General features: G+C 53.7%; 2 protein-coding genes across 7 annotated transcripts in view; one reads left to right on the forward strand and one right to left on the reverse strand.

Annotated features, from left to right (window-relative positions):
* HIPK1 (homeodomain interacting protein kinase 1) overlaps positions 1 to 14,316 on the reverse strand; it is a 52,169-nt gene extending 37,853 nt beyond the window's left edge. For 2 of the 4 annotated variants that reach the window (XM_084866154.1, XM_084866153.1), the window contains exon 1: positions 2,022 to 2,369. Coding sequence is in view for 2 of the 4 variants with exons in the window: in XM_084866155.1 (XP_084722281.1) it covers positions 10,335 to 11,389; positions 12,475 to 12,657; positions 13,150 to 13,315; positions 14,092 to 14,280 (1,593 nt within the window). In the remaining 2 variants the exon portion in view is untranslated. Of the gene's footprint in view, positions 1 to 2,021; positions 2,370 to 7,881; positions 11,390 to 12,474; positions 12,658 to 13,149; positions 13,316 to 14,091 lie in introns of those variants that run through there. The other 2 variants (XM_084866155.1, XM_084866156.1) reach the window with 2 other exon arrangements.
* A 442-nt stretch (positions 14,317 to 14,758) lies between these two features.
* On the forward strand, positions 14,759 to 25,517 carry AP4B1 (adaptor related protein complex 4 subunit beta 1). Of its 3 annotated transcripts, XR_014793372.1 has the most exons (12): positions 14,797 to 14,919; positions 15,017 to 15,170; positions 17,008 to 17,232; positions 18,418 to 18,548; positions 18,926 to 19,073; positions 19,593 to 20,089; positions 21,097 to 21,180; positions 22,126 to 22,229; positions 22,773 to 22,980; positions 23,995 to 24,276; positions 24,530 to 25,038; positions 25,087 to 25,517. XR_014793372.1 is itself a non-coding variant. In XM_084866207.1 (11 exons), exons 2-11 carry the CDS (start codon positions 15,058 to 15,060, stop codon positions 24,955 to 24,957), a joined length of 2,220 nt encoding a protein of 739 aa, XP_084722333.1. In that variant the 5' UTR covers positions 14,759 to 14,854; positions 15,017 to 15,057; the 3' UTR covers positions 24,958 to 25,517. The 3 variants fall into 3 exon arrangements, 2 of the variants coding, with proteins under 2 accessions (XP_084722333.1, XP_084722332.1); XM_084866207.1 differs by having other exon boundaries at positions 14,759 to 14,854; positions 24,530 to 25,517; XM_084866206.1 differs by having other exon boundaries at positions 24,530 to 25,517.
* The last annotated feature ends 1,388 nt before the right edge of the window (positions 25,518 to 26,905 follow it).

The raw sequence follows: 26,905 nt of genomic DNA on the forward strand, positions 1-26,905 counted from the left end.
AATCCATAACAATAAAAATAATAATAAAAAAGAAACTGCGGAGGAATTAATAACTGTAACTTTTTAAAAACTAAAAAAAAATGGATACTTTATATCTATATACAGTGTGAAAATGAAAATAACAGGGCAGATCAGGAAGTGCATGTGTACAATTTACTTCAAATGAAAAAAGGATCCGTTACAATATGTAACTAACAACAAGTTGCCTAAGTTTACCCCCCAGGGCTGGCTCGCTGGTTTCTACCAACACAACCACTGAGCTGTGCCTGTGAAAACAAAACCACAGGAGGAAAGAATTCTCTTTTCCTGAGAACCGTGAATTTTGAGATCATCCCTTTATCTTTTCGACGGGAGTGCTGGTTTGGTTTTAAATCTCCAGTTACCAATCAACTCGCTCTGCAATCCGTGAAATGTCCAAAGTTAGGACAAACCACGACCGTGTCACCAGCCAAAGTCCTTTTACCGACCGGAGCCGGTACATTTACAAGATCTTATTCACCATTTAATCACCAGCTGCTTTTCCTGGCGTGGCCGCCTCCAGTTCCAGCCACGAGTTGAAGGTGGCCCTTTTCTTGTTCCTTCAAACCAGGAACAGCATCTTCCAGTCAGTGACAGCATGCAGCAGACCAGTGTCACAGCACAGAACCCTGGGACAACTACATGGAAACGTCCAAACTGGCTCGCTGAATAACAACCATTGGGTAAAGAGACTTGCTAGATTTTTTAAAAATCTTTTACAGATAGCTTCAGGCTTCTATGTGAAAAGAGAAACTGGTAATGATTTGCATCCTCTGTAATCTTAAAAAAAAAAAAAAAACACAAAAAAACCCCCACACGCACACATACGCACAAAACTGCAGCCCAAGAATCAAAAATAGCTTTACACAAACAAGAGCAAAATTGCAGGTTTCGCTGAGGGCATCAGCCACTGGATTTAACCCCATTTCGTCGGGAGCAGGAAGCCGCACGGCTGTTTTCGTTCCCGAGTTACCGGGAAACAAACAAGATAGAGGACCTTCTGGGCAGAAAAAGGCCACCGTGGGAATGACTGTTCGGATGCAATGACTGAAAAAGTCCCCAAAGCAGGCATCTCGGGGGCTGCCTCCGCACGAGGGCATCTGCACCCCTCGAGTGGGCGGCGGTGTAAGCCGGGGGCGCCCTGGCAGCGGGGCTGGGTGCGGGTCCCCCCCTCCAGCCCCTGTCCCCCCCCCCCCGCCCCAGCAGGGAGGAGAGCGCCCCGCGTCCCCGCCGCCGGGCCGGGGGTCACCGCCCCCGGGGGCAGGCCGGCGCTCCGGGCCCCGGACTCCGGTCCCGGTTGCTGGGAACAAAAAAGGGCCTCCTTCCCGCGGAGCGCGGGGCCTCACCCAGGAGTCTGGGTTGAATGTGCTGTTGTTTTGTTTTGTTTTTCCCTTAAACCAAAGCGCCGGGAAAGTGACAGCACACGGCAAAAGTTTCCCGGAGCCAGACCTGCCGACCGGCCCGCACGGATCCGCACACTCGGCGCGCTGGTCCCCCGCCGCCTCCCGTCCTTCCCAAATGACAAACTTAAAGACGGAACGCCGTCCGGCGGAGAGGGGCGGAAGGCGCCCACACCCACCCGCCGCCGCCGCAGCCGCCGGGCCCTCCAGACCCGGTCCCCGGCCCCGAAGCGGCGCCCGGCGGGGCCGGAGATGCACACGCACCGGCCGCCCCGTGGGCCCCGCGGCGGCGGCGGAGACGCCGGGCGGCCCTGTCACCGAGGACAACACGCCCAGGAGCGAGGCGGCAGGAGGCAGGGGAGCGGCCCCCGAGCCGCCCGGAGCCCCCGCCTCCCGCCTCCCGCCTCCCGGGGACGCGATCCCCTCCGCGGCCGGAGCGCTCGGGCCGCAGGACCGGGACCCCGATCCCGGGCGGGGAGGGGGTCCCCCGGAGGGAGGCGCCCCCGCCCCCCGCCGCCCGGGGCCCCGCGGGGAGCCGATCGCGGGCGCTCCGGGCCCAGGAGCCCCCGCCCGCCCGCCCGCCCGGGCCCCGCGCCGACTCACCGCCGGTGTGTGTGGTTCTCAGCCGCGAGCCGGGGCTGCCGTGAGGAGGCGGCGGCGGAGGAGACAGGATCCGGGGCCCCGCCGCCGGGTCATCATACCCCCCGCGCGCGCCGGCCCCGGCCCCGGCCCCCGCCCCCCGGCGCCGGCCCCGCGCCCGTCCCGCGGGGGCAGCGCCCGCAGCCCCGCGCTCGCCCCGCCACCCGGGCCCCGGCCGCCGTCGCTGCCGCCTCAGCCCCGCGCGATGCCGCCTGGGCCTCCCGCCGCCGTCCGCGGCCGCCGCCGGGCCCCTCGCTCCGCTGCCGCCGCCGCCGCCGCCGCTGCCGCCGCCAGACCCGACGAGCCGAGCGCCGAGCGGCCGCCCCATCCGGCCGGCCCCGCCCCGCGGGAACTCCGCGCCCGCCGGCGCCATGACACCTACTGAGGCGGAAGTGCCGGCAGCCGGCGCGCCCCGACCGCCTCAGCGCGCAGGCGCGGGGGGCCGCCGTGCGCCCCCGCCGGGGCCTCCGTGCGGAGCCAGCGTGGACGGCGGGCGGGTGGGGGCCGGGCTCCCCGCCCTTCGCACCGGCCCCGCGGTGATCTAACGGCGCCCGGCGGGCGGGAGGGGGTCCCGCTGGGAAAACCTCAGCCCGGCAAGTGTGACGTCACGGCGGGCGGGTGTGACACCCCCGGAAACCGGGCCGCGCGCGGGGAGGCGGGGCCCACCGAGCAGCCCCCCGGCCGGGGCGGGCGCGCCTCCGCCGGGGCTTCCAGGCTGCGGTGCCACCTGCAGAGGGGCTCCCCCAGGGCGCCGGGGGCCCGTGTGCATTGGGGGGGAGAGGATCGCTGTGCCCTGAACCAGCCTACTCCTCAGGAATCTGCACCCTCGTTCTCTTGCCTCCACCGGGGGAGCCCCAGGCTGGGCGTTCGGGAAACGGGCTGCGTGGGCACCCGCCGCGCTGAGGACGTGGGCGGCGGGAGAGCTGGGTCACCCCGGTGGAAGGATCCACGCCATGTCTCCGGGCCAACAGCTCCTGCAGGGCTTCCCCTCGACCTCCCGCCCTGCAAAATGCTCTGACCTTTTCAGGGAGACGGTGGTATCTTCCTCCCCCCTCCCCCCTTCCCTCAAGGGCTGGAGGCTGCATGATCTGAGCCCCAGAGAGTGAGCGCCCAGCCTCCTGGGTCCCGCGCATCCTCTTTGAGAAGCGGGCAGAAGTGGGGAAGACAAGATCCTGCCCGCAGGCTCTCTTCCCAGATCTCGCGCACACATCCTTGAGCTCTTGGGATCCCCATCTGCCCACACACACACACAAAGATCATTTTTGTGACGATGTGCTAACGTGGTTAATACTACCTTGGAGTTTTGTGGGTCCCCTTGACACCCCCCGCTGTTTTAACACCCCCGAGAGCAGTTCTGTTTTATTGGGAACAAGGAAATTATTTCCCTAGAGAACCAGGGTTAGCAAAACAGGATGGCTGTTTGCTTATTTTCACAGAAACTTAGAGAACATCAAGTCCTACACTGGGCTGACCTGGGAAACATCAAGACGGAGAAGAGTGGGTGCGCGTGTCTGGGTGGGGAGCCGGGAACCAGGCAGAGCGGGAGCTGGGAGGTAGAACAGATCCTGCTCAGAAAGCAGGCTGCAGGCACGCTCATGGCTTCCCAGGCCTCGGTTCAACCAGTTCCAAGCCATGTTTCTGAACTCCTGATTGCTTTTCTCTTTTCAAACACATCCCAGAATCCATGCTCAGGGAGCCTTTTCTGATTGACATCTCACACACACTTCATTTGAATTGTTCAGTTCTGGCTACTTATTTACTTATCCTGTTTTCTTTTTAATCTTCTGTTTTTACTGTTCTCAGGTCATCCCTCAGTCTGTGTCACAACACGCAGAACTTAATAGCTAGTATTCTCTCCTCTCTGATATCATTCCTTCATCCACCCACCAAAGTGCTTGTATGCCTGCTCAATGCCACGCACCCTTCCTGACACTGGATCAGATGCAAGATGAATAAGACATGCCTTTTTCCTGAAAGAGCTTACAGTCTAACGAGGGGGGGAATGCAAGGGGACATATGTAAGCTGAGGGACAGAGTCAGGACACGGAATGCGTGGGGCAAAGGAATCCATTACTATTCCTATCTTCCGATCCTGTGTGTGAAACCAGCAAGCCTGTGAGCAGTGAAAGCTGGAATAACAACAGGTGCAGACTTTCACTGCCTTGATGGGAAGGGATGGCAGGCGTCAATTACGTCTGTGCTGACTGGGCGCCTGGCAGAGAGGGATGCTCTCTCATCAGCTAAAAACCACTTTGCTCATTCCGTGCTCTCGGTAAGGACACAGAATAGTACCACTTGGTGAATTACGAAGACTCAGGCCGATACCGGTTTGGCTCAGTGGTAGAGCGTCGGTCTGCAGACTGAAAGGTCCCAGGTTCTATTCTGGTCAAGGGCATGTACAATACATTGGCTGTGGGCACATCCCCGGTAGGGGATGTGCAAGAGGCAGCTGGTCAATGTTTCTCTCTCATAGACGTTTCTAGCTCTCTATCTCTCTCTCTTCCTGTCTGTAAAATATCAATAAAATATATTTTTTTTAAAAAAGGAAAAAGAAGAAGACTCAGTTCACACTGAATCCAACTATGGCCCGTTCTCCTTTCCATCTCATAGATCTCTCCTCACAGACACATATTCAAAGATCAGGACTAATGTTTTTCTCATAAACATTTGCGGTTAAAACATCATCATCATTTAAATAATTTAAAAAGCAAGTGTTCCCTGAGTGCAGAGTTTTCCTGAAGACACTTATCCTCTCAGGAAATGTAACCTCTAACCCCAAGGCTGGTGTTGACTCCAAAGGAAGTGGACCGTATTTTTCCCCCTGAGGACATAGCTGCAAAAACATGTCTGTTATAGGAAATAGTATTAATTCATAAAGTATGCCAGATATTCACTTATGTTGTAAATAAACTCACTCATTATTTTCTTCTTCCTTCCTTCCCTCCAAACATGTGCGTCTACATGCTATCTGTGGGCGTATATATGGTTCCGAATACATTTCTCTTCGGGAAAGCTTTGGTGGGAGAAAGGTTTATCTTATAAGTGCTTGTGCTAAAGAGGTCTGATACCATGTTTCCCCGAAAATAAGACATCCCCTGAAAATAAGACCTAGCGCAACTTTGGGGGAAAAAATTAATATAAGACACATTTTCGGGGAAACAGGGTAGATCTGAATGCCATGCAAAGCCCCTTTCTTCCCAGAACCCCAGTCCCCTCACCAATACCTCTCACTGCTGCCAAGTGCTTCCTAACTGGTATTCCTATCCCCGCCCCATTCTCCATCTTTGATTTCATGTTTGTTTTTTGTTAATCCTCACCTGAGGCTATTTTTCTGTTGATTTTTAGGGAGAGTAGAAGAGAGTGGGAAAGACAGAGAGAAATATCCATAGAAACACATGGATTACTTGTCTCTTGTATGCACCCTAACTAGGGTCAGGGCCTGGGAGGAGCCTGCAACCAAGGCACGTGTCCTTGACCAGAATTGAACCCGGGACCCTTTGATCCGTAGGCTGGGCTGATGCTCTATCCCTTGTTGGCTAGGGCTCCATCTGTTGCTTTTGAAACTATGTATCATCGGAGGACAAATGTAATACCTTAAACCATAAAAAACAACATTAAAACAAAAGTAAGTATCAGATTGTATCCCTCCCCTACAGGGAAGTATCCAGCAGCCTCCCGTTAGTTACACTGAGATAAACACCCAAACTTCTCACTTTAACTTACAAATCACTTCGAATCCAAGGTCTGTCTCCCTCCCAGAGCTCATCTCCTCTTTGAAAGATGGTGGCAATCATACTTGGGTAAAAACTGCTGTTTGAATTTTAACCTAGCTATCTGACTTTGACCTCCATTACTGGCTTAAACAATAGGGTAGTTACAGGAGATTGACTCCCACTGACTCAGTAGCTTCAGGGGTAGAAACTATAGATAACCTTTAGATAGCCTTTAGATAAACTATAGATAACCTCCGAGATCTGCTTTTGTATTATAGGCAAGATAGGGCCACATTCCAATATTCCCAGCCTTTAGAAATTAGAACAAAGGGAAATTCCTTGGTTTGAAGCTTTAAAAGGGATTGCCTACACTTGGATCGGTGTGGTTGTGTGAGGCCCACCTGCGTGTGGTGCTCTTGCAGCTGTCCTGGCCAGTTTTTCTATAAACCCTTGCCTGCTTTTTTTAATCAATCATCAGCCTCTGGTGGTCTTATTTTGAACCCAGGGTTCGACCCCACAACACTCTTCCCTTCGGCCATACGCTCTTCTGGCTGTGCCTAGGGCCAAAGTTAATGCCATCACATGACCTTTCACCAGACTGGCTCCTTTCCCTCACTCAGGCCAATCCACAGACACCTTCCTCCACCTGTATCTGACTTCTCCCCAACTCTGTTAGCCAGCTGCTGTGGCTTTTCCTCTTCTTAGCACTTATCACTGCCTGGTGTTTGTTTACCACCTCTCTCCTTTAGAATGTAGGTTCCATGCGGGCGGGACAGTTTCTGTCTCCTCACTATTTTATGCTCAGAAGGGCAGGCGGAACCGTTCTGTACCATTGTCGGCGGGATGTACCAGGAAGTGCCTGAACCTAAGACAAAAGAGCGTTTGGTGGTTCGGGAGGGTGATGAGTGCGAGGCTGGTCACAGACAGACAGCTACTCACCAGTGGCAGCATCAAAATATGTCCCCCGGCATTTCTTCTGCCACTTCAAGAATGTAGCGGGAGCTCTCTCCCCGGGAGCGGGCTTGTGACAGAGAAGCCAGGTCCAAATCCCTTTCCTGAACAAGCAGGCCTGTTGCTGCCACAAAGGGGAGCCTGAGGCAGGAGTGAGAGCCGGCCCCCCAGAGCCCGGGAGGCCGATTTTCTCCTCTAACGGGGCGAAAGTCACCGTGGGCTTCCTGGTGGAAAAGCACAAGTTTTCCCACAGATCCTGAAACAAAAAGCGAATTGACCCCCAGGGAACTTCCTTTCTCCCAGTACCTCCAAGCCTGATGGAAGATCTTCATAGCTCTGTGGGGGTCATCCTCAGATCCTAAAAATAAACTGCCTACTCAGATCTAAGCCACGCAGCGTTTTTATACATGTACTGAGAAACAAAAACAAATAAGGCAATTGCCAATCTCTACTAGAAACCAGGCAAATTGACTTCGAAATAGTATGGAATTTTCCCATTCCTAAAACACAAACTGGTACCAACAACTCAACTCCAAGCCCTTTGCTTCTGCTCCCCCACGTGCACGCACATAGATCCCTCTTCAAGGAATGGGGGTGACACAGCGCCCGCCAAGCGCGGCCAGGCCCCCTCTGTTCCCAGGAGATAGCGCCAGCCCGGGGGCCTTATCTCCCCCAAACACCTTGGGGCGGCACCGCCGGGAGCGTGAGCCAGCTGGAGGCTCCGGGGGAAGCCAGGCTAAGCCTGGCCCACACAGCTCAGTGAATCTTCCCGTGTTTACAGTGCCGCTCTACTATCGCCATTGCACCGAAGAGCCTTCAGGGTGTTTTCATGTTATCCTCTTCTGCAAAAGGGAGGAAAAGAAACTTTTTCTAGAGGGCAACTGGGCACAATTTGCGTTAAGAACTTAAAACTGTAATCCTCCTCCCAGTAATCTAATAAACAGACGTGCCCTGACATATGCACAAGGATGCTCCTTGTGATGTGCGTACGTGAAAAGGGGCCCACGAAATGAATGATATGGAAATGATCTTAAGCTATACCCACATGATAGAGCATGATACTATTAAAAATGACATTTTGAATATTTAATGATACAAAAACTGCTTAAACTATTAAGTAACCCACAGGATATGAAACTATATACAGCATTACCCAAATGTTGAAAAAGTTATATATTTAATACATTTACATGCACAGAAAAACGTTAAAACAATTGCTCCACGTGAAGCAATTATGCTTAAAGTTTTTCTTTGTATTTCCATAAGATTCCCAAAGTTTCTTATTTTATATGTAAACTTTTTTTTCTTTTTACTCCTCCCCTGAGGATATTTTTCCATTGATTTTTAAGAGAGAGGGAGAGGGAGAGAGTGGGAGAGAAAAATATCAACGTGAGAGAAACACATTGATTAGTTGCCTCCTGTATGTGCCCTGACTGGTCTGGGGAGGAGTCTGCAACCGAGGTACATGCCCTGGATCCGAATCAAACCCAGGATCCTTCAGTCCGCAGGCTGACACTATCCACTGAGCCAGCCTGGCTGGGGATACAAACTTTGTTTAGAGCCAGGAGCCAAGAGAACCAGTAGAAGGCACTGAGGTAGGATTTCCCCCATCATGACCTCCCGACAACGAGAGGTAGGCAGCTCAGCCCCCGGTCCTCAGAGGCTCTGCTGTTCAGGCATGGATTCAAGCCCAGGACCGTGCCCGTTTCCTGCCGCCCCACAGGCTCACCTGCTGCGGCTCCCACTGGCCCACGGGCAGCTTACAGTGAAGGCCACTGGCAAAACACAGCTGTGGCCCTGACCGGTGTGGCCCAGTGGATAGAGCATCAGCCTACGGAGTGAAAGGTCCCAGGTTCAATTCCACTCAGGGGCATGTACCTTGGTTGTGGGCACATCCCCAGTAGGGGGTGTGCAGGAGGTAGCTGATCGATGTTTCTCTCTCATCAATGTTTCTAACTCTCTCTCCCTCTCCCTTCCTCTCTGTAAAAAATCAATAAAATATATATATCTTAAAAACCTACAGCTGTGGACACCTTGCCCAAGAGCAAGGCCCTGTTTTGATATCTACACACTTCCTATCTTCCTCCCAAAGTATGAAGCTGTTTTTCCTGGACAAGAAGCTGAGGCCTCATCCCTGTGAGGGCTTGTGTGTGGGTCCATTCTGAGGCAATGGATCCACACGCCTGTGCCCTGTATCTCCGTCCTGCTTACTGGCTTGGCATTTCGTCAGGCTGCGAGCAGAACGGCAGGACTGCACACCCCCACCCCTTCCACCAGCTGGCTCCCTGGTCTCTGCCCTGGAGACTCAAACACACAGGCTGTGTGCTCTGGCTCCCTGCTCAGCCCAGGGCGGGGGCCTGCAGGGGGAGAGGGCAGTAAACAGCCCAGCTATGTGAACAATCAGGAACATCTGACGGCCCATCTGATCTTCTGTAATTTTATTTCAGTCCCCGTTGGGGCCTCCGGGCAGCTGGGCGGCCCGCGATACCCTCGGCCTGGTCCCAGGTGCCACCCGGGGGCGGTGCCCAGTGCTCCAGCTGGCCCCGTTCCAGGTAGGTCTCCAGTGACAACTACAAACTCCCGTGGAGCCCAAGATGGAATTTTCTCTCCGTGTCCCGAGGCTCTTCGCTTCCTGTTCCCTCCCCAAGGCAGAGGCAGGAAGCAGCGGGGATGGGGTCACGGCCTGGATCGCCACCTTATCCTCCAGCGCCACGGTTCCTAAGTGAAAAAACAGAACCACCGAGGGACTTCTGTCTAGGAAAAGGGGGGAGGGGACACGGAGAATGGCACGTGACACACAAAGTAACGGGAATACTCTGGGCGTTCTGGCTTCAGACTCTTTAACTATTTCTGCAGCCACTTAAGAGGACTGCACATTCAAAAACGTGGGAGAAACACTGTGTTAGCAAAGTTAAACAGGCCCTAGCCGGTTTGGCTCAGTAGAGAGCGTGCTGGCCTGGGGACTCGAGGGTCCTGGGTTTGATTCTAGTCAGGGCACAGGCCTGGGTTGCAAGCTCAATCCCCAGTAGGGAGGGAAGGAGGAGGCAGCCGATCAATGATTCTCTCTCATCATTGATGTTTCTATCTCTCCCTCTTCCTTCCTCTCTGAAATCAATTACAAATTTTTTTTTTTAAATGTAAACAGCCCTGGCTGGTTTGGCTCAGTGGATAGAGCGTCAGCTTGTGGACTCAAGTGTCCCAGGTTCAATTCTGGTCAAGGGCATGTACCTTGGTTGCGGTCACATCCCCAGTAGGAGGTGTGCAGGAGGCAGCTGATCGATAATTCTCTCTCATGGATGTTCTAACTTTCTATCCCTCTCCCTTCCTCTCTGTAAACAATCAATAAGATATACTTTAAAAAAATGTAAACAGATTGTTACTGCAAGGCCTTCTTACAACCCTACAAGGGCTCCCCATGTAAAAGGGTTTTAAAGAAAATGGCTTTTCAAACAGTCAACTAGACACTAAGGATTCCACAAGCATTAGGCGTCCAGTGACCACCCTGCGAGGAGCGCTGCTCCAGGGTGAGCCCCGGAGAGTCCCGGGAAGACAGCAGAGGCCCTCAGCAAACTGCCCACCGCCTTCCGCCGCTCCTCCAAACCGTGGCGCTGGATCACCCGAGGCCGGGCTCCCCCGGTCTGCACCTCAGCAGGGATTTATGGTATTTTTCCACCTGCTGGTCGAAGCCCCGGGCAGAGAACCTCGCTTGGAAGAAGCTCAGCGGCGTGAGGAGGTATTTCAGGGCCAGGCCGCTGAGCTCCAGGGCCGCCTCGCTGCTGGGGGACCGGGGTGAGTCGCGGCCCCTGCACCCGGGCAGGCTCCCTGAGGCTGCTGGGCCGTCACTGCCGCCCCTGGGGACCCAGCGGGGCCCGGCACCAGGCTCCTCCCCTGGAGGCCTCACATGAACTGAGAGACCCATGGGGGCAGCCAGCTCGGCCCCCATCTCCTGGGACCCAGAGGAAGGGACCGCCCCGTCCGGCTCCTGGCTGCAGAGCTCGGGGAACAGCTGCTTCCTGGTCCGCACAGGATGGAGGGACGGCTGCCTCTCAGGGTTCCCCGGAGGGTTCTGGCTCTTGGCCTTCTTGGAGTCCCTGCCAGCGTGCCACCGATCCGCCTTGTCCTCCGGGGACTCGAACACGACGCCCTGGGTCCTGGGCCTCCGCAGCTTCCGCTCCAGCAGGCGCAGCGCGCTGGGCTGGCCGCAGGAGGCGCTCATGCACTGCCGCACGGAGTCTGGGACCGAGGGCGCGGGGGGCCCGGGGGGCCCGGGGCCCAGGCTGTCCTGGAAGTAGGCCCTGCAGGGCTGGCGGCGGACGATGGGCAGCACCTGGCAGGGCCGCAGCGCCCTCACGAAGGCTCGGAGCTCCGAGTAGGAGGAGTGGTCGGAGTATGGGACGACGTGGATGTCGGGGTGGGAGCTGTGGACCTTGCGGCTCGTGGGGAGGATGGCGATGGTGGGGCGGGCCCGGTTCCAGCGCAGCATGGCCGAGGGGCAGATGTCCGTGTGGCTCACCGCCTGGATGCGGCCGGCCTTCTCCTCCGCCGTGAACACGTCCGCCAGGCCCAGCAGCTGCACCAGCTCCAGGCGCCGAGGACTCAGCACCACCCAGGTCTGGAACTCCAGGGCCAGCAGCTCCAGCAGGGCCTCCTTCCCCAGGCTGTAGAGGCCTGAGGGACGGTCACGGGATTGGGGAAAGGAAGAGAAGAGAGAGAATGGAGCAATTGGGGAATCCTGATAAATCAACCGAATGTTCAACAGAGATACAGGATATATAACGGGACAAGCAGGGATGGGATGGCCTTTGAGCGGAGATCTATGGAAGACGGGGAAGGGAGCAGTTAGCACAGAAAACCATCTACCAGTGTCGGGCACTATGGGAACAGGAAGTCTCAGTCCTCTCGCAGTGCAATCTCCATGGGAACCCGGAAACCACGTGGCTGAGGGCACTGTGAGAGGCATGCGCCCAGTACCAGGAGGGCACAGAAAAGAATCTTCCCGTGGATGAAGTTAGGAAAGGTTTCCTGGAAAATGACAACTGCGCTGTCTTAAAGGATGGGTCCCAGTGAAGCTGGCAAGCGAAGGAAATGGCAGAACGTTTTAAGAACGTTTTAGTAACAGTTTGCTGTTACTAAAGTACTAAGAAGGAATCGGTAAGAGACAACATTAGACCCTCAATGAGTAATTAAAGATGTGGTACATATACACAACAGAATACTACGCAGCCATAAGAAAATAGGAAACACTACCATTTGCGACAACAAGGATGACCTCGCTCCTATGTGGGATATAAAACACAGCAACAAACGAACTCACAGATGCAGATAACGCAGATGTAATAACTCACGAGTTGGGAATGTGCGAGCAGAGGGCAACTTTAAATTAAAGATGGACAGCGCAGCCCAGCTGGCGTGGCTCAGTGGTTGAGCATCGACCTATGAACCAGGAGGTCACGGTTTGGTCCGATTCCCAGGCAGGGCACATGCCCGGGTTGGGGGCTCCATCTCCGCTAGGGGGCGTGCAGGAGGCAGCCCATCAATGGTTCTCTCTCATCACTGAGGTTTCTCTCTCCCTCTTCCTCCCTCCCTGAAATCAATAAAAATACATTTTTTTAAAACTTAAAAAAAAAAAGATGGACAGGGATAGGTTTCCTGGAGAAGGAGGGGTCTGTACAAAGCCTTGAAAGATGTGAGACACCCACCAAAAACCTAGGTGCACCCGTACGGGCGAGAGAGGAAGGAGGGAAACCCCTCACCGATCTTGACGTCATGCTGTGGGTGCTTCCGAATGAGCTCTACGATCTGCTGGGCCGCCTCCTGGCGGGAAGGGAGATCCAGTGCCGGGTGGCAGTTGGTGTTGTCCAGGTACAAGGTGTGGATCTGCTTGCCCGTGCTCAGGGCCGGCTCCCGCAGCATGGACGGCGTGTACCGGAAGTCACCTGGGGGCAGCGGCAGAGACAAAAGTGAGAGAAGACACCGCCTCCAACAACCATCGGGCATTAGCTTTCTGCGCATTAGCTTTCTGGCTCCTGGAGGCCCCGGAGCCTGGCACGGACCCACGGCGCCCAGGACAGCTTCCGTGTGGAGATGTTTCTGTCCGGCTCCTGTCCAGGGTTTGGACCTTTAGAGCGTGAGAAGTCCGCTCAGAGGGGGTCAGTGCTCACATGGGATTAAAGCGAGGAGGCCGTCAGACTGCTTTTCATAAAAATTACATTTATTGGGTGCCCCTGGTTAGTGGGATTACGTAGGTTTCAAGAAAAATATGGAACTTCACGAATTTGCGTGTTGTCGTTCTGCAGGGGCCGTGCTAATCTCTGCATTGTCCCGACTGTAGTGTATGCGCTGCTGAAAGGAGCATTCTGTCACGGGTAAGGCTGGTCTAGAAAGCGGGGTCCAGGCTGAGGAGGTGGGAGGGGCCCGGGGAGGCCCACCTGTGTAGAGGATGGTCCCAAAGTACCCTTCGAAGAGGAACATGACGGAGCCCGGGCAGTGGTTGGCATCCATGAGGGTGACCGTCATGGTCTCTCTCCCAATCTCATCCAGAGGCAGGACGTGGCTCTCCCCCACCTCCAGGGCCCGGATCCACCGCTTAGACACCTGCGGAAACAGGAGCAGGTCACCGCGGTGAGCAGACTCCCCTCCCTGCGAAAACAGGAGCAGGTCACCGCGGTGAGCAGACTCCCCTCCCTGCGGAAACAGGAGCAGGTCACCGCGGTGAGCAGACTCCCCTCCCCGACGCCTCCCTGGGCCGTCTCCCGATGGAGGGAAAGCTGACCAAACGCTGAGCAGAAGCTGCACTGCAGACTCCCAGATGCCCCCTCCCTCCTCCCACTGGCCACCCCACCCTCTGTGCCACTTTAAATGAAGATTCCAGAAAACAGTCTAGTCAGCGATGCTCACACTTTTCCAGATTATGTGCAGGACCTGCACCAGCTCTATCTACTTGAACCAGATGGGGGCAGGGGGAGGAGGTGGAGAATCCATCCCTGCAGCACATGAGGTGGATTCTCACGATGAGGCAGGTTGGGGAAACACTAGCCTAGCTTATGAGAAAAGGTGGGAACAGGTTCCTGGGTTGGGCTAACCGATCTCCCCAACTTGTGGCTGAAACATCCCAGGTCCGCCAGTTGGAATCCACACGCTTTGCTCTGGCTACAGGTGCATTTCTGGGAGGGAACAACGGTAAGGTGACCAGGCGTCCCGCTTTTGGCGGGACAGTCCCGATTTCTAACGTCTGGTCACCTTAAACAACGGCCACATCTGTAGCAGCCAGTCCCCCGGGGCCCCTCTAGGGCTCCAGGGCTGACCCGGACGGACGGGGGTCCCGCACGCCGGGGACCAGCGCTCGGAGGCCGCACGCAGCCCGCCGTTACCTGGAGGTGACGGTGCAGGAGGAAGGCGGAGACCGGGGAGCAGTAGAGGGGCCGCGCCCACGTGCTGGACAGCCCCACGGTGTGGTCCGAGTGCATGTGCGACAGGAAGAAGAGCCGCGCGGGGCCGGCCCGCCGCAGGCTCCAGAAGTCCACGGCGATGGGCGTGTGCGGGATCAGCACGCCGTTCATGGTGGGCGGGGCGCTGGTCACCGGTCACCGCGGACCCGCAAGGAGCAGCCCCGCGGCGGGAGCCTCCGGCAGCAGCAGCCCCGGGACACGGGGACCCCGAGGGGAGAAGCCGGCCCGGGGGAGGGACAAGTCACCAGGGTGGGCAGGACAGAGGAGGAAGTGGCCGTGCTCTGCGGGGCGCCATGCACCCCCGCGCGCGCGGGAGCCGGCAGGGCCGGCGCGGAGCCCACTCGAAGCACGCGCTGCCGGCCGGACAGGCCGAGTAGCCGACTTCCGATCGCCCGCCGCCGCCGCCCCGCGCCCCGGGCTCGGCCGCGCTCCCCGGGGGAGGCTGCGGGGGAGGGCACGCTAAGGTCTGGGCCCGGCTGCGCGGGGCTCCTCGGGGGAGAGGGGGAGTGGCAGCTGCTGGGCGTGGCCTCTGGAGGAGGAGGCGGGACTTCCGCAGAGCGTGAGATAGGGCCTCTTGGAGGAGGCGGGACTTCCGTAGAGCGTGAGATAGGGCCTCTCGGCGACGGCGGCCGCGAGGAGGCGCCTGAGAGGCTGGGCCGGAGAGGCTGGGCCCGCGGCCTGCGGGGTGGGGAATCCGAGCGGTGCCCGCCGGCGGGAAAGTCCGGGGGAAGGAACCCCGGGCCTGCGGAGGTGGGCGGCGGGGGGGAAGCCCGGTCGCGCCAGCCCCGTGGGGAGCCCGGCTGCGGCGGGTCCGCCCCCGGTCCGCTCACTGGCACTTCCTTCGCAGGTTCCGGGTCGGGCTGCGGCGCGGCCCCGTGAGCGCGGGAGATGCCGTACCTCGGCTCCGAGGACGTGGTGAAGGAGCTGAAGAAGGCGCTGTGTAACCCGCACGTCCAGGCGGACCGGCTGCGCTACCGGAATGTCATCCAGCGCGTGATTAGGTACCGGCCCCCGCGCCCGCGCCCCCGCCCCCGCCCGCTGGAGCGGCCGCTGGGCCCCGGGCTTCCCCGCCCCCGAGCCATCGCCGCCTCCCCGGAGGCCGAGTCTCCACCTCGCTTATTCAGCGGGGCGGTGTCATCCGTGTCCTTAACTTAAATTGCTGACTCCCAGGCCTGTAACATCCAGGGCAGACCTTATTTTATCTTCAGACCCACAGATCCTAACTGCTAGCTTGGCAGTTCCGCCTGGATGCTTCTTCAAAGTCATGCAAAGCTGTACCTCACTAATCCTCCCCCGCCCCAAACCTGCTCTTCCACTCCCGTGTGTGGTGGTGAGCATTGCTACCGCGCTCGCCGAGCCTGGGAATCAAGCTTGATGACACTTCTTAAGTCAGATGGATTCCTACTTCTAAAATCCATCCTTTTTTTTCCCCTTCTTCTTCTGTTTTTAAGGGCACTGCTGTTGTCCTGGTTTCATTGCCAAAGCAATTGCAGTAGCCTAGGTACTACTAGGTCACCTTGCCCCTCATTTCAGGCAGAGTGATTTTTCCAACATATGAATTTGAACGTATGAAAGTCTTGCCTACTAAACTGTGGATCACAAACTTTAGTATACCCAAAAGTTCCTTGAGGTGCTTTTTAAGTTTTAATGTGAAATTTTCATCCAATCCAGTAATTCTGATTTCAGTAGGATGGGGTGGAACCCAGAAATCTACGTTCTTAGCAAACATCCCATCTGATTCCTGTAGGAGACCGTAGTCTGAGAAATGGCGATCTTACAGAATCATGTCGAAATTTATATATATAAGTTTTGTTGATTTCAGAAAGGAAGGGAGAGGGAGAGAAATAGACACATCAAAAATGAGAATCATTGATTGGCTGCCTCCTGCACGCCCCCTACAGTGGGTCCATCCCATAACCGGGCATGTGCCCTTGACCAGAATCAAACCTGGGACCCTTCAGTCCAAAGGCTGATGCTCTGCTCTATCCACTGAGCCAAACGGGTCAGGGCAGGTCCGCATTTTTCATCGTAGCACCCAAGGAATCCCAGGCTAACTCAACTACCTGCAGGCTCTCAAAAGAATGTACCACGTTGCTCTGCCAACGGCATGTGTCATTACCTATCTGCCACGCCTGCCTGGTGAGTTCTGCACGTTCAGCTGAAGTGATGCTTTCTCTGTGGAAACATTTTATGACTTCCTGGCAATGTAGACCTCTGGATTCCCACCGCCCCTTGTCTTCTGTTATCATACTTATCTATTGTTACCGTAATTGGTGGTGCTCTTATCTGGGTCCTTAGTAGACTTTGAGTTCCTGGAGATCTGAGGCCATTCCTTTTTCAAGATTAGGTCCCCAGAGCCTATCCTGGGATATAAAAGCTGAATTTCTCTGGAAGGTGTTGGGAATCTCAGTAAGTGTTGAATAAGGAGAAGAAGGTTTATTGCAGGGTGACATAGTAGACTAGGCAGACATGGCTGCTTCCCTCACAGAGATCATAATCTAGTTAGGTCACCAGGACACGTATAAAATAAAATAAAAAAAACCTTTGTTAGCCAAAACCGGTTTGGCTCAGTGGATGGAGCGTCGGCCTGCGGACTGGGGGGTCCCGGGTTCGATTCCGGTCAAGGGCATGTAACTTGGCTGCGGGCACATCCCCAGTGGGGGGGGGGGGTGCAGGAGACAGCTGATCGGTGTTTCTCTCTCATTGATGTTTCTAACTCTCTCCCTTCCTCTCTATCAAAAATCAATAAAATATATATATTAAAAAAAAACAAAAACCTTCGTTATCGGTTGGGAATGACATGTTTTTGCTTCTTCCTACTATGTGTGTCGGTTTCAGGCACATGACTCAGGGCGTGGACATGTCTGGTGTTTTCATGGAAATGGTGAAGGCCAGTGCCACCGTAGATATTGTCCAGAAGAAGCTGGTTTATCTCTACATGTGCACGTATGCTCCCCTGAAGCCGGATCTGGCTCTCCTGGCCATCAACACCCTGTGCAAGGACTGCTCGGACCCCAACCCGATGGTGCGAGGGCTGGCCCTGCGGAGCATGTGCAGCCTCAGGTGGGCTCCCTCTTTCTTGTTGTTTCTCAGTGGCTGGTGAAGTTAGGAGGTCAAGGGGTAGGTTTTTATTTCATTTTTAAATTTAATTTTACTTTTTCCATCACCATTTATTCCCTCTGTCTTCTTTTATCTCCCTTATCTGCCCTCGCCCTCTGCAAACACCACACTGTTGTTCACATCTGTGAAGGGGTAGGGTTTTTTGTTGTTGTTTGTTTGTGTTTATTGATTTCAGAGAGGAAGGGGGAGGGAGAGAGAGAGAGAGAAACATCACTGATGAGACAGTCATTGATAGGCTACGTCCTACATGCCTCCTACTGGGACTTGAGCCTCTAACCTAGGCATGTGCTCTTGACTGGAATCGAACCCAGGACCCTTCAGTCTGCACACTGACAGTCTATCTATCCACTCAGCCAAACCAGTTAGGGCAGTGGTCAGCAAACTGCAGCTCGCCACTCTATTGACTAATGAGTTTGCCAACCACTGAACTAGGGCAAGGGGTAGGTTTTCAATGATGGCAATTCATTTGAGCTCCTTTATCCTGAGAAAAACACTTTTGTCACAGTGTTCAGCCATTCCGTTAGCTTAGAAAACTATTTCTCACTAGAGGTCTGGTGCACAGAAATCGTGCACTCAGGGGTGGGGGGATCCCTCAGCCAGGCCTCTGCCCTTGGAGAGTGAGCCTAAGCCATCAGTCGGACATCCTTAGCGCTGCTGTGGAGGCAGAAGGCTCCTGCCACCGCCTCTGCGCTTGCCAGCGTGAACCCCACTTCTGGCTGAGTGGTGCTCCCTGTGGGAGCATAGTGACCACCAGGGGGCAGCTCCTGTGTTGAGCGTTTTCCCCTGGTGGTCAGTGCACATCATAGCGACAGATCGTTCTGCCGTTCGGTCAATTTGTACATTAGTCTTTTATTGTCTAGGATAGGATGGGTTCGTTAGAGTTAGTTTTTCATTCTCTGGGTGTAATAGTTCTTGGATTTGGTTAAAGATGTCCAAACAATTGTGTGTAGCATCATCCCAAATATAAAGTCAAATAGGCTTTTTTAGTCTGACAACAGCTTTCTCCAACTCATGATCTGGTAGATGTACGTTCAGACACCCACTGACCCGTCTGTTAAGTTGTTAGGGGCTGAATTGTGTCGAAACGAGGGTTTCAGGATCTGGCTGATTCCAGAATGTGTTGCCTAGGATGCCCGGTGTACAGGAGTATATCCAGCAGCCCATTCTCAGCGGCCTGCGGGATAAGGCTTCGTACGTCAGGAGGGTGGCCGTCCTCGGCTGTGCCAAGATGCATAATCTCCATGGAGACTCGGAAGTGGGTGAGTTTCAGTGTGATACATCCTAACCAACATTTATCAGTGTCTGCCTTATATACATGACTTTGTGGAAGATTATATAGCTTTGGCAGAAAGTAATGATGTGGCCCTCACTCTGTGCATGTCCCTTTAAGCAGGATGCAGGGCTTGGTGTTTTCTGAGACTAGAGGAATCCTTTCTCTGAGGTTCAGGTGCGGTCCTTTGCCTTAGCTACTCAGCAGATGGCAGTGTTTTGGCCTTGACTTTGTGTTGCCTTCGTGGTTATTATAGCAGAGAAGTTCAGCTTTGTCCGTTTACAGCTGTTACTCGGGCTCTATCCCCTTGTCCCCGTGACTCTGAAGCTTCTCTTCTTTATCTGAGGTCTCTGTTCTCTTTTCCAGATGGAGCGCTGGTAAATGAGTTGTACAGTTTGCTACGTGACCAGGATCCCATTGTGGTGGTGAACTGCTTGAGGGCTCTGGAGGAAATCCTAAGACAGGAAGGAGGTGTTGTCATCAATAAGCCCATCGCCCACCATCTCTTAAATCGGTTTGGATGCCTCACCTTGGTGCCCTTTTAGTTATGAGATCTGCTCCTAGTGGGATCTGATCGATGTGTTGAGTTAAGGAGTAGTAGAGAAAGTTAATTTTTAAAAAAAGAAAGTTAATCACAGCTATTCACTTTCCCATATTTCATTGAGAGAATTGTTCATTTGCCTTACAGTGATACAGAGAAATGGCAGAAACATCCTGTGGGTTCTGTTCTCCTTTTAGTCATTCTGTCCCTGGGACTAAGCCATTTGTGCTGTCTTAGCAGGTAGAGGATCTGGATTGAGGATAAAGTGATCCTGATTCTGTCTTCGGCTCAGATGAATGTGCATTTGTGCCATAAACTTTAGATTTTAAAGACTTCTGTGTAAACTTTAAGTAGCACATAAAAAGAATAATTTGATTACGGCACAGCCTATTTTTAAGAATTCTCCCTTGGTTATGATGAACAGATGCAGTAGTATGCAGATGGCGCTAATTTTGTTGCTAAAATAGCACTTGTGTTTTCTCTTGTGGATAGAATGTCCAAATTGGACCAGTGGGGCCAGGCCGAGGTGCTGAACTTCCTGCTCCGCTACCAGCCCCGCAGCGAGGAGGAGCTGTTTGACATTCTCAATCTGCTGGACAGCTTTCTCAAGAGCAGCAGCCCCAGCGTGGTGATGGGAGCCGCCAAACTCTTCCTGATCTTGGCAGAAAAGTTCCCCCACGTGCAGACGGATGTGCTCCTGCAGGTGAAGGGCCCCCTCCTGGCCGCCTGCTCCTCGGAGAGCCGTGAGCTCTGCTTTGCCGCCCTCTGCCACGTGCGCCAGACCTTGCCCAGTTTGCCGGGGCATTTCAGCAGCCACTACAAGAAGTTCTTCTGCTCCTACTCGGAGCCCCACTACATCAAGCTGCAGAAGGTGGAGGTGCTGTGTGAGCTGGTGAACGACGAGAACGTGCAGCAGGTGCTGGAGGAGCTGCGAGGGTACTGCACCGACGTGTCTGCGGACTTCGCACAGGCCGCCATCTTTGCCATAGGTAGGTGCCTGCCTGCATTGCCCAGCTAGGAAGCGGTGGAACCATAGAGAGCAAAACGGAAGGAGTCTTACTTCAGAGAGAGGACCACGCACCGAAGATTCGGGTCAGTGATGACAAATGAGGGGAGAAGGGTTCTATTGGCCCTATCTTCCAGGATAGAGCATACAGGTAACTCAAACTATAAAACTTAAAACTGACGTCGCTCTTCGTTGTCTACCATCCAAAATGCTTTTCTGTTCTTCGTCATACCACTGTCTTGTGAGGCAGACAGGAAAAGTGGGCAGTGTTATTAGCTTCATTTTAAAGAGGAAGAAACTCAGGCACCAAAAGGTTACCTTCCCAAAAGGTCAGAGGGTTCCTGAACTGGACCTGGAACCCAGCTTTCCTGACCCGAGTCCTGAGTCAGTTCACCAGTTGTTTATTGAGCTCTTACTATGGGCTAGGTATAGTGCTAAGTATGGACCAGCAGATAAATCCTAAAATTCACAGATTTTTTTCATGCTACTTCTCTGTCTGGAATTTTGGAAGAGGAACTCACAAAATCAAAGCAGTTGGGAACTAAGTGTTAGAGGCCTTCAAGAGGAGCGAAAGGAACCCTCCTACATAGAATGAAGTGTGGCTGTTTGTAGGGGCAGAGACAGGGAGCTAGGGGAGGGCAAATCCCGCAGTCAGGACACCGCTGCCAGTGTTCCCAGCAGGAACACTCCTGCGCACGCATACTTCAGCAAGCGCTGCTGCCTCCTATCTGGTTGCCAGATAAATAAATACCTTTGTTTCCAAAGCTTTCAGCCTTGGTCGGTGGAAAATCCTTTTTCTGTGAACTTTCAGTTTTCTACTGGTCTGTGAAAAACAACGGATTCATTTGTGCCATCTTTCCCTTTATTACAAACCTAGTTCATATTTCATCATTTTTAGATATCTCTGGTTGTCGTTGGCTGGTGGGAAATTATGTTAGAACGAGATGCTAGTATTTGACTTAATTTCCTCTGTTTTTTCCTTCTTTGCAGGTGGTATTGCCAGGACCTACACAGATCAGTGCGTGCAGATTCTAACAGAGTTGCTGGAGCTTCGACAAGAGCACATTACCACAGGTAATGGCGACCTTTCTGGGCTGTTTGTCACCTGCTGGCCTAGAATAGTTGCTCAAAACGTATTGTTGATTGACATAGATGTTTAACCTTTTTTTTTTTTTGCATCATCACTTTCGCCATCAGACAAATGTAGTATCATTATTGTAACACAGTGGTCTTCGGGTGGCCATGAGTCTGCAAGCTGTACTGCGGACAGTGAAGGGTGTCAGGAGGACCTCACTTGCTATGTTCCCACCTTTGCTTTTCTCTCTGCCATGGCAGCGTAATGGAAGCGGTGGCTTCTAGGGCTGGGACTCGGTGAGGCAAGCAGAGTGTCTAGAATGCAAAAGTTTTCAGGGTCTCCCAGTCTCAGGTTCATGCGTGTGCTAACCCTGGGTGTCTTCCTAAATTGTACACCTTCGGCCCATTGCTTGGCTCACCATAGTCCAGCCCTGGGGGCTCCATTTACACTGTCTGCAGAGTATACCTCAACAGCACTGCCCCACATTTCCATTTTACATCCATTAGCTCATGTATCCCCACAGCACTCTCATAAGAGCAACATTCACGTAAGAAACTGCCTAAGCCCTGGCCAGTGTGGCTCAGTTGGTTGAGCATCATTCCATGCACCAAGAGGTCGTTGGTTGATTCCGGTTAGGGCACATACCTGGGTTTTGGGCTCAATCCCCAGAAAGGTGCATGTAGGAGACAGGCGATCGATGGTTCTCTCTCATATATGTTTCTTTCTGTCTCTCCCTCTCCCTTCCTCTCTCTCAAATAAATAAATAAAAAATATTTTTAAAAATTATTGCCCACATCAGACATTTCTCAGATAATCATGACCAACCTTCAACATCCATTAAAGAAACTCACCTAGAATCTAGTCTGGACCTAGAACTTTCCTTAAGGTTCCTTCCGGCATGGAGGCGCTAATCCTGTGCTTTTGTGCCCGGAGCTGTGTTGCAGTGGTGGTGCAGACTTTCCGAGACCTGGTGTGGCTGTGTCCTCAGTGCACGGAAGCGGTGTGCCAGGCGCTGCCCGGCTGTGAGGAGAACATTCAGGACAGCGAGGTAGACTGTGCTTCTCCCTTCCTTCTGGGCGAGGGCGCGGTGTGGGAGCCCGGCCTCTGAAATGGAGTCTGTTCTCTCCGCCCGGTGTCTGATAGTCAGAATCCACGGCCGCCTCAGATTCTGTCTTAGGTGCAGACGGGATGTAAGTGATAAAAAACATTAGCATTTACCTCTGGCTTTTATTACAGATACTTTATATCACTGTTCTCTTGAACAGTGTTGAGTCAAATGTAGACCCTGGAGTTTTCAGTTGGAATGAAAGTCAGAATCATTTGTGGAATTTTTACAAATATTCGGGCTTCACCAGGTCTACTGACTTCAATGTGCCAGGAGGGAGGGACCCAGCGCATATCTTTGTAAGAAGCCTCACATGTGACTCTGATATGTGCTACAGGTTAATCCCCATGATTACCTCAGAACCCCGAAGTTTTGTTTTCCGCTTTACTTACTGACACTAGCGGAAAACAAGACCTATAGTGTGTGCTGTCTCCAGAGTTTAGACCACAGGAGGGTGAGCACCTGTCCTTATCCCTCCGGTCCCAGGGGAAGCAGGCGCTCATCTGGCTGCTTGGCGTCCACGGGGAGCGAATCCCCAGTGCCCCTTACGTGCTGGAAGACTTCGTCGAGAACGTGAAGGCGGAGGCCTTCCCGGCGGTTAAGATGGAGCTCCTCACGGCGCTGCTGCGCCTTTTCCTGGCACGGCCCGCCGAGTGCCAGGACACGCTGGGCCGGCTGCTGCATTACTGCGTAGGTATGTCCTCCGGGTGGCGTGAGGACTTGCCGTGATCCATGGTAAATTCCTGGTGTGAATCATGTCTGGGACCCAAGGAGAAATGTTGATGTTTTCTCGGGTTTCTGTCCTGTGTTTTCCTCCCTGTTTTGGTTGGCACAGAGATAGGAGGAGAGTGTGCTTTTTGTTTTGTTTTCTCTTACAAGTAAAGTGAAATTTCACTAATTTTTTTCTATAACAGAGAATTAGAGTACATGTTTATGGCGACTCCTAGCCCAGTCCCCCTCTTTTCCACTGAAAGTTTCACTTACAGCTGACAATCTATCGGAGTGAGAAGGAGGGGGAAAAGTGATGGCCCTCAGCTATGGCCCCAAGCCACTTTTCTTAAAAATATAAAAATAGATCTCTAATGTGAGCTTGTTTCTTTGCCAAGACTTTGAAATCTGCTCTTCCGTGAGCTGTGTGCTGCATGCACCCTCTTCTACACACTCTCCCCTACACGCACACGCGGGCAGCACCCACTCAGACCTGGAGACACCTGCTCTCTGCCCTCCTCTGGAAACCTAAAGCACCAGACCATCCATTTCTCTCCTGCTCCCTGGCTCTCCTGCCCACAAGCTTTGCTCAGCTCCCAGAGCGTCCCACCTGAGCCCCTCAACAGCCTGCTGTCTGGACAGCCCTGGGAAAGCAGCTCTAGAGAAGGAACACTTAAGAATGTAGCCTGTGTGTGTTTCGCTTATGTTGATAGGAAGCAGTGGTTTCCAGGCTGTGAATTTCTAATTAAACTTCCTGCCTCCTTAAGAAATAATGCCGTTAATCTTCATAAGCGGTAGAGGCGCCCACGAGAGTGAGAGAGGTAGGGCGGGGCAGAAGGTAACTGAGGGAGACCCCATACCTGGAGCTCTACCAGCCTATTCTAGGCCGTGTGGGCAGGGCCTACGGACAGGGTGGCACCGGCCCTGATAAACGGCCACCCTCCCGGACATGGCGTGAGAGTGCTTTTGTTTCTGATGAACTCCGCTGTTGTCTTCTCAGAGGAAGAAAAGGACATGGCAGTGCGGGACCGTGGCCTCTTCTATTACCGCCTCCTGCTAGCCGGCATTGACGAAGTGAAGCGGATCCTCTGCAGCCCTAAATCGGACCCTTCGCTTGGACTTCTGGAGGATCAGGCCGAGAGACCCGTGAACAGCTGGGCGTCGGACTTCAACACGCTGGTGCCAGTATATGGCAAAGCCCGCTGGGCAGCCATCTCTAAGTGCCAAGGGCCAGAGCGTCGTGGCCTAGAGCTTCCTAACACCGCATCCTTTGCCGCATCAGGTAAAATGGTCCCTGCTTTATATCTTGTCACCAAAAAAATGTTACCTTTTGCAATGACTAGCAGAAAGTAGAATACCCTAAATCTCAGACTGCTGCCTGAACTTGTGAGCAAGAAAGCAGTTCATCATGGGCTCTCTCAGCCATTTGTCCAAAGATAGAAGTCACATTGCATACTTTGGGAAATCTGGGTAAAACAATGCAGTTTCTATAGATTTAAGAACATCTCTTAACACAAGGTCTATGATTCTTTTAGGACCCCTGATTCCTGAAGAGGACAAGGAGAGGGTGCAGGAAAGCTCTGATTCTGGAGCCCTCATGCTCGTCCCCGATCTCCAGCTCACTGCTGAGTGTTTTGAGAAAGCCTGGCTGAGTCTCCAAGTTGCTCACCAGCAGGCGCTCCCTTGGCAGGGAGCAGTCCACCCGGACACCCTGCAGATGGCCCTGCAGGTGGTGCACATCCAGACCATCGCCGTGAGCAGGGCTGGGGCTCAGCCGTGGAAAGCCTACCTCAGCGCTCAGGACGATGCCGGCTGCCTGCTCCTCACGGAGCTGCTGTGGGAGCCTGGGAACTCAGCGGTGCAGGTCTCCGTGAAGCAAAGTGAGCCGAGGCCGGAGGCGCTGAGCAGCTTCATGTCTGTGTTAGAAACTGTGATTGGGACAATTGGAGACATAAAACTGTAAGAGTGGCCGAGACCAGTTTGGCTCAGTGGATAGAGGGTCGGCCTGCGGACTGAAAGGTCCTAGGTTAAATTCCAGTCAAGGGCATGTGCCTTGGTTGCGGGCACATCCCCAGTAGGGGGTGTGCAAGAGGCAACTGTTCAATGATTCTCTCATCGATGTTTCTAACTCTCTATCCCTCTCTCTTCCTCTCTGTAAAAAATCAATAAAATATATTTAAAAAATAAATAAATAAAACCGTAAGAGTCCTGCTACCTGTCCTGAGCGAGAGGAAGAGCTGTCAGAGTTTCTTAGTTTTTCTTATTCAGCTACTTGTAAGTCCAGAGAATGTCAAATGCAAAGGAGGTTGGGAAATCTAGGAAGTGGGGTTTTTATGTTTTGGTCCAAAGACCGTCAAATTACTCCTCTCAGACCTACTGTGAACGTTACCCTGTTGTAAAGGCCAGTGGTAGTGAGGGGATGGGATGGGAGTCAGCAGAGGGCGTGGATTCTTTTCTAACCAGGTTAAGGGTGTTTTACTGATTAAGGCGCCTGATGTGTGGGAATCTGGGGTCGTCATTGGTGGGCATCACTTTCTCTTCTGGGTTATTGCAGTACATCTCTGACTGTTCTCATGATTCTAATCGTGCTGCTCAGGCCAGAGTCCAAGGTCTCCTGTGCCATGTCTCACCACTCCCTAAGCGCCCTGCGTGTTGGCACAGCCAGCCACTCACAGTTCCCCGAGTGCCCAGACTCTCACCTCTGCGCTGCGACACCTGCTTTTATTTTTTCCTAGAACATTTCTCACCTCAGGTCTTTAAGTGACACCTCGTCTCTGTGTCAGTGTTCAGACCCTGAGAGACAGATGGTGAAAGTTCTGTGAGCATCACAGCAAATGTCCCCTGACCCTCCCTCCAGAAAAGGTCTCCACACTAAAAGCAGCGAGTACGTTTGTCAGTGTTATGGCGGTAGCAGTACTGTTATTGCTTTCTTGTGAGTCTGCCTCACCTTTTTTTTTTTAAGTGATACAGATGTGTTTGGAAGCTAGCTGTGCATTCCCCAGTGAAGAGCCAGCACTCAGGGCCTCCCATGCCCACCACATCCTCCAGTCTCCACAGACCCACCCCACTCCCCCCTCTCTCTCTAGGCTTTCTCACAAGTGCCCAGAGGGGCCTCCAGGGAGTGAGGGGGGAGTATAGAGGTCTGGCTGGCAGCTGTGGAAGTGGCAGCATCGTGCCTCAGGGCTGAGGGTCCGGAGACTGTTCTTTCCAGCCTGGCACCTCGGCCTTCCTCCGGCGCCATGGGAACATGGGGTGTGTGTGTGTGTGTGGCGGGGGGGGGGGGGGTAGTGGGGGGAGAAGCGGCCTCTGGAGGACACACAGGCTGGACTTGGAAAAGTGCCAGTAACCTACACCTCTGACTTTGCTCTTCCCTGACCATCCCAGACCTACTCAACTCCCACACGCCTGAGAAAATGGGATGGGATGAGTGCTGGGCACCAGGGAGAGGTGGAGGTGGGGCATTGGGAGGGGAGGTGTAAGAAGGAAGGAGAGAGGTAGAGGTAACTGAACCCAACCCATGCCCCTCCCCCGCTGTCACTATAATCAGGAAGGGGCTGGTGGAGGAGGCGACAGGCCCACAGAAGGTCTGGAGGGCCAGGGAGGGGCAGGTGTCCCCCGGCTGCCCCCGTTCCGTTAGCAGGGCCCACTAACAACCCCGCAGCTCCACGTGCTGTGATGCGGTCGTGCCAGGCTATGGACATTGAAAAGGCCTAAATTCATTCAACTGGTTTCATTGGCAGCAATGAATGGCTTGCTAACGTGTAGAAAAACATCTGTACCAAAAATCCATGCACTTGCCAATGTAAAAAAATGGCCATTCTGCTTTGCAGTTTTCTTATCTTTGGCAAAATCTATTCCAACTAGTTTTTCAAAAGGCATAAGAGAACTCATTCTATGGGCCTCCTAAGCAT

This window comes from Pipistrellus hanaki (genome assembly GCF_964339955.1).
Source record: "Pipistrellus hanaki genome assembly, chromosome: 18".
NCBI classification, from domain to species: domain Eukaryota; kingdom Metazoa; phylum Chordata; class Mammalia; order Chiroptera; family Vespertilionidae; genus Pipistrellus; species Pipistrellus hanaki.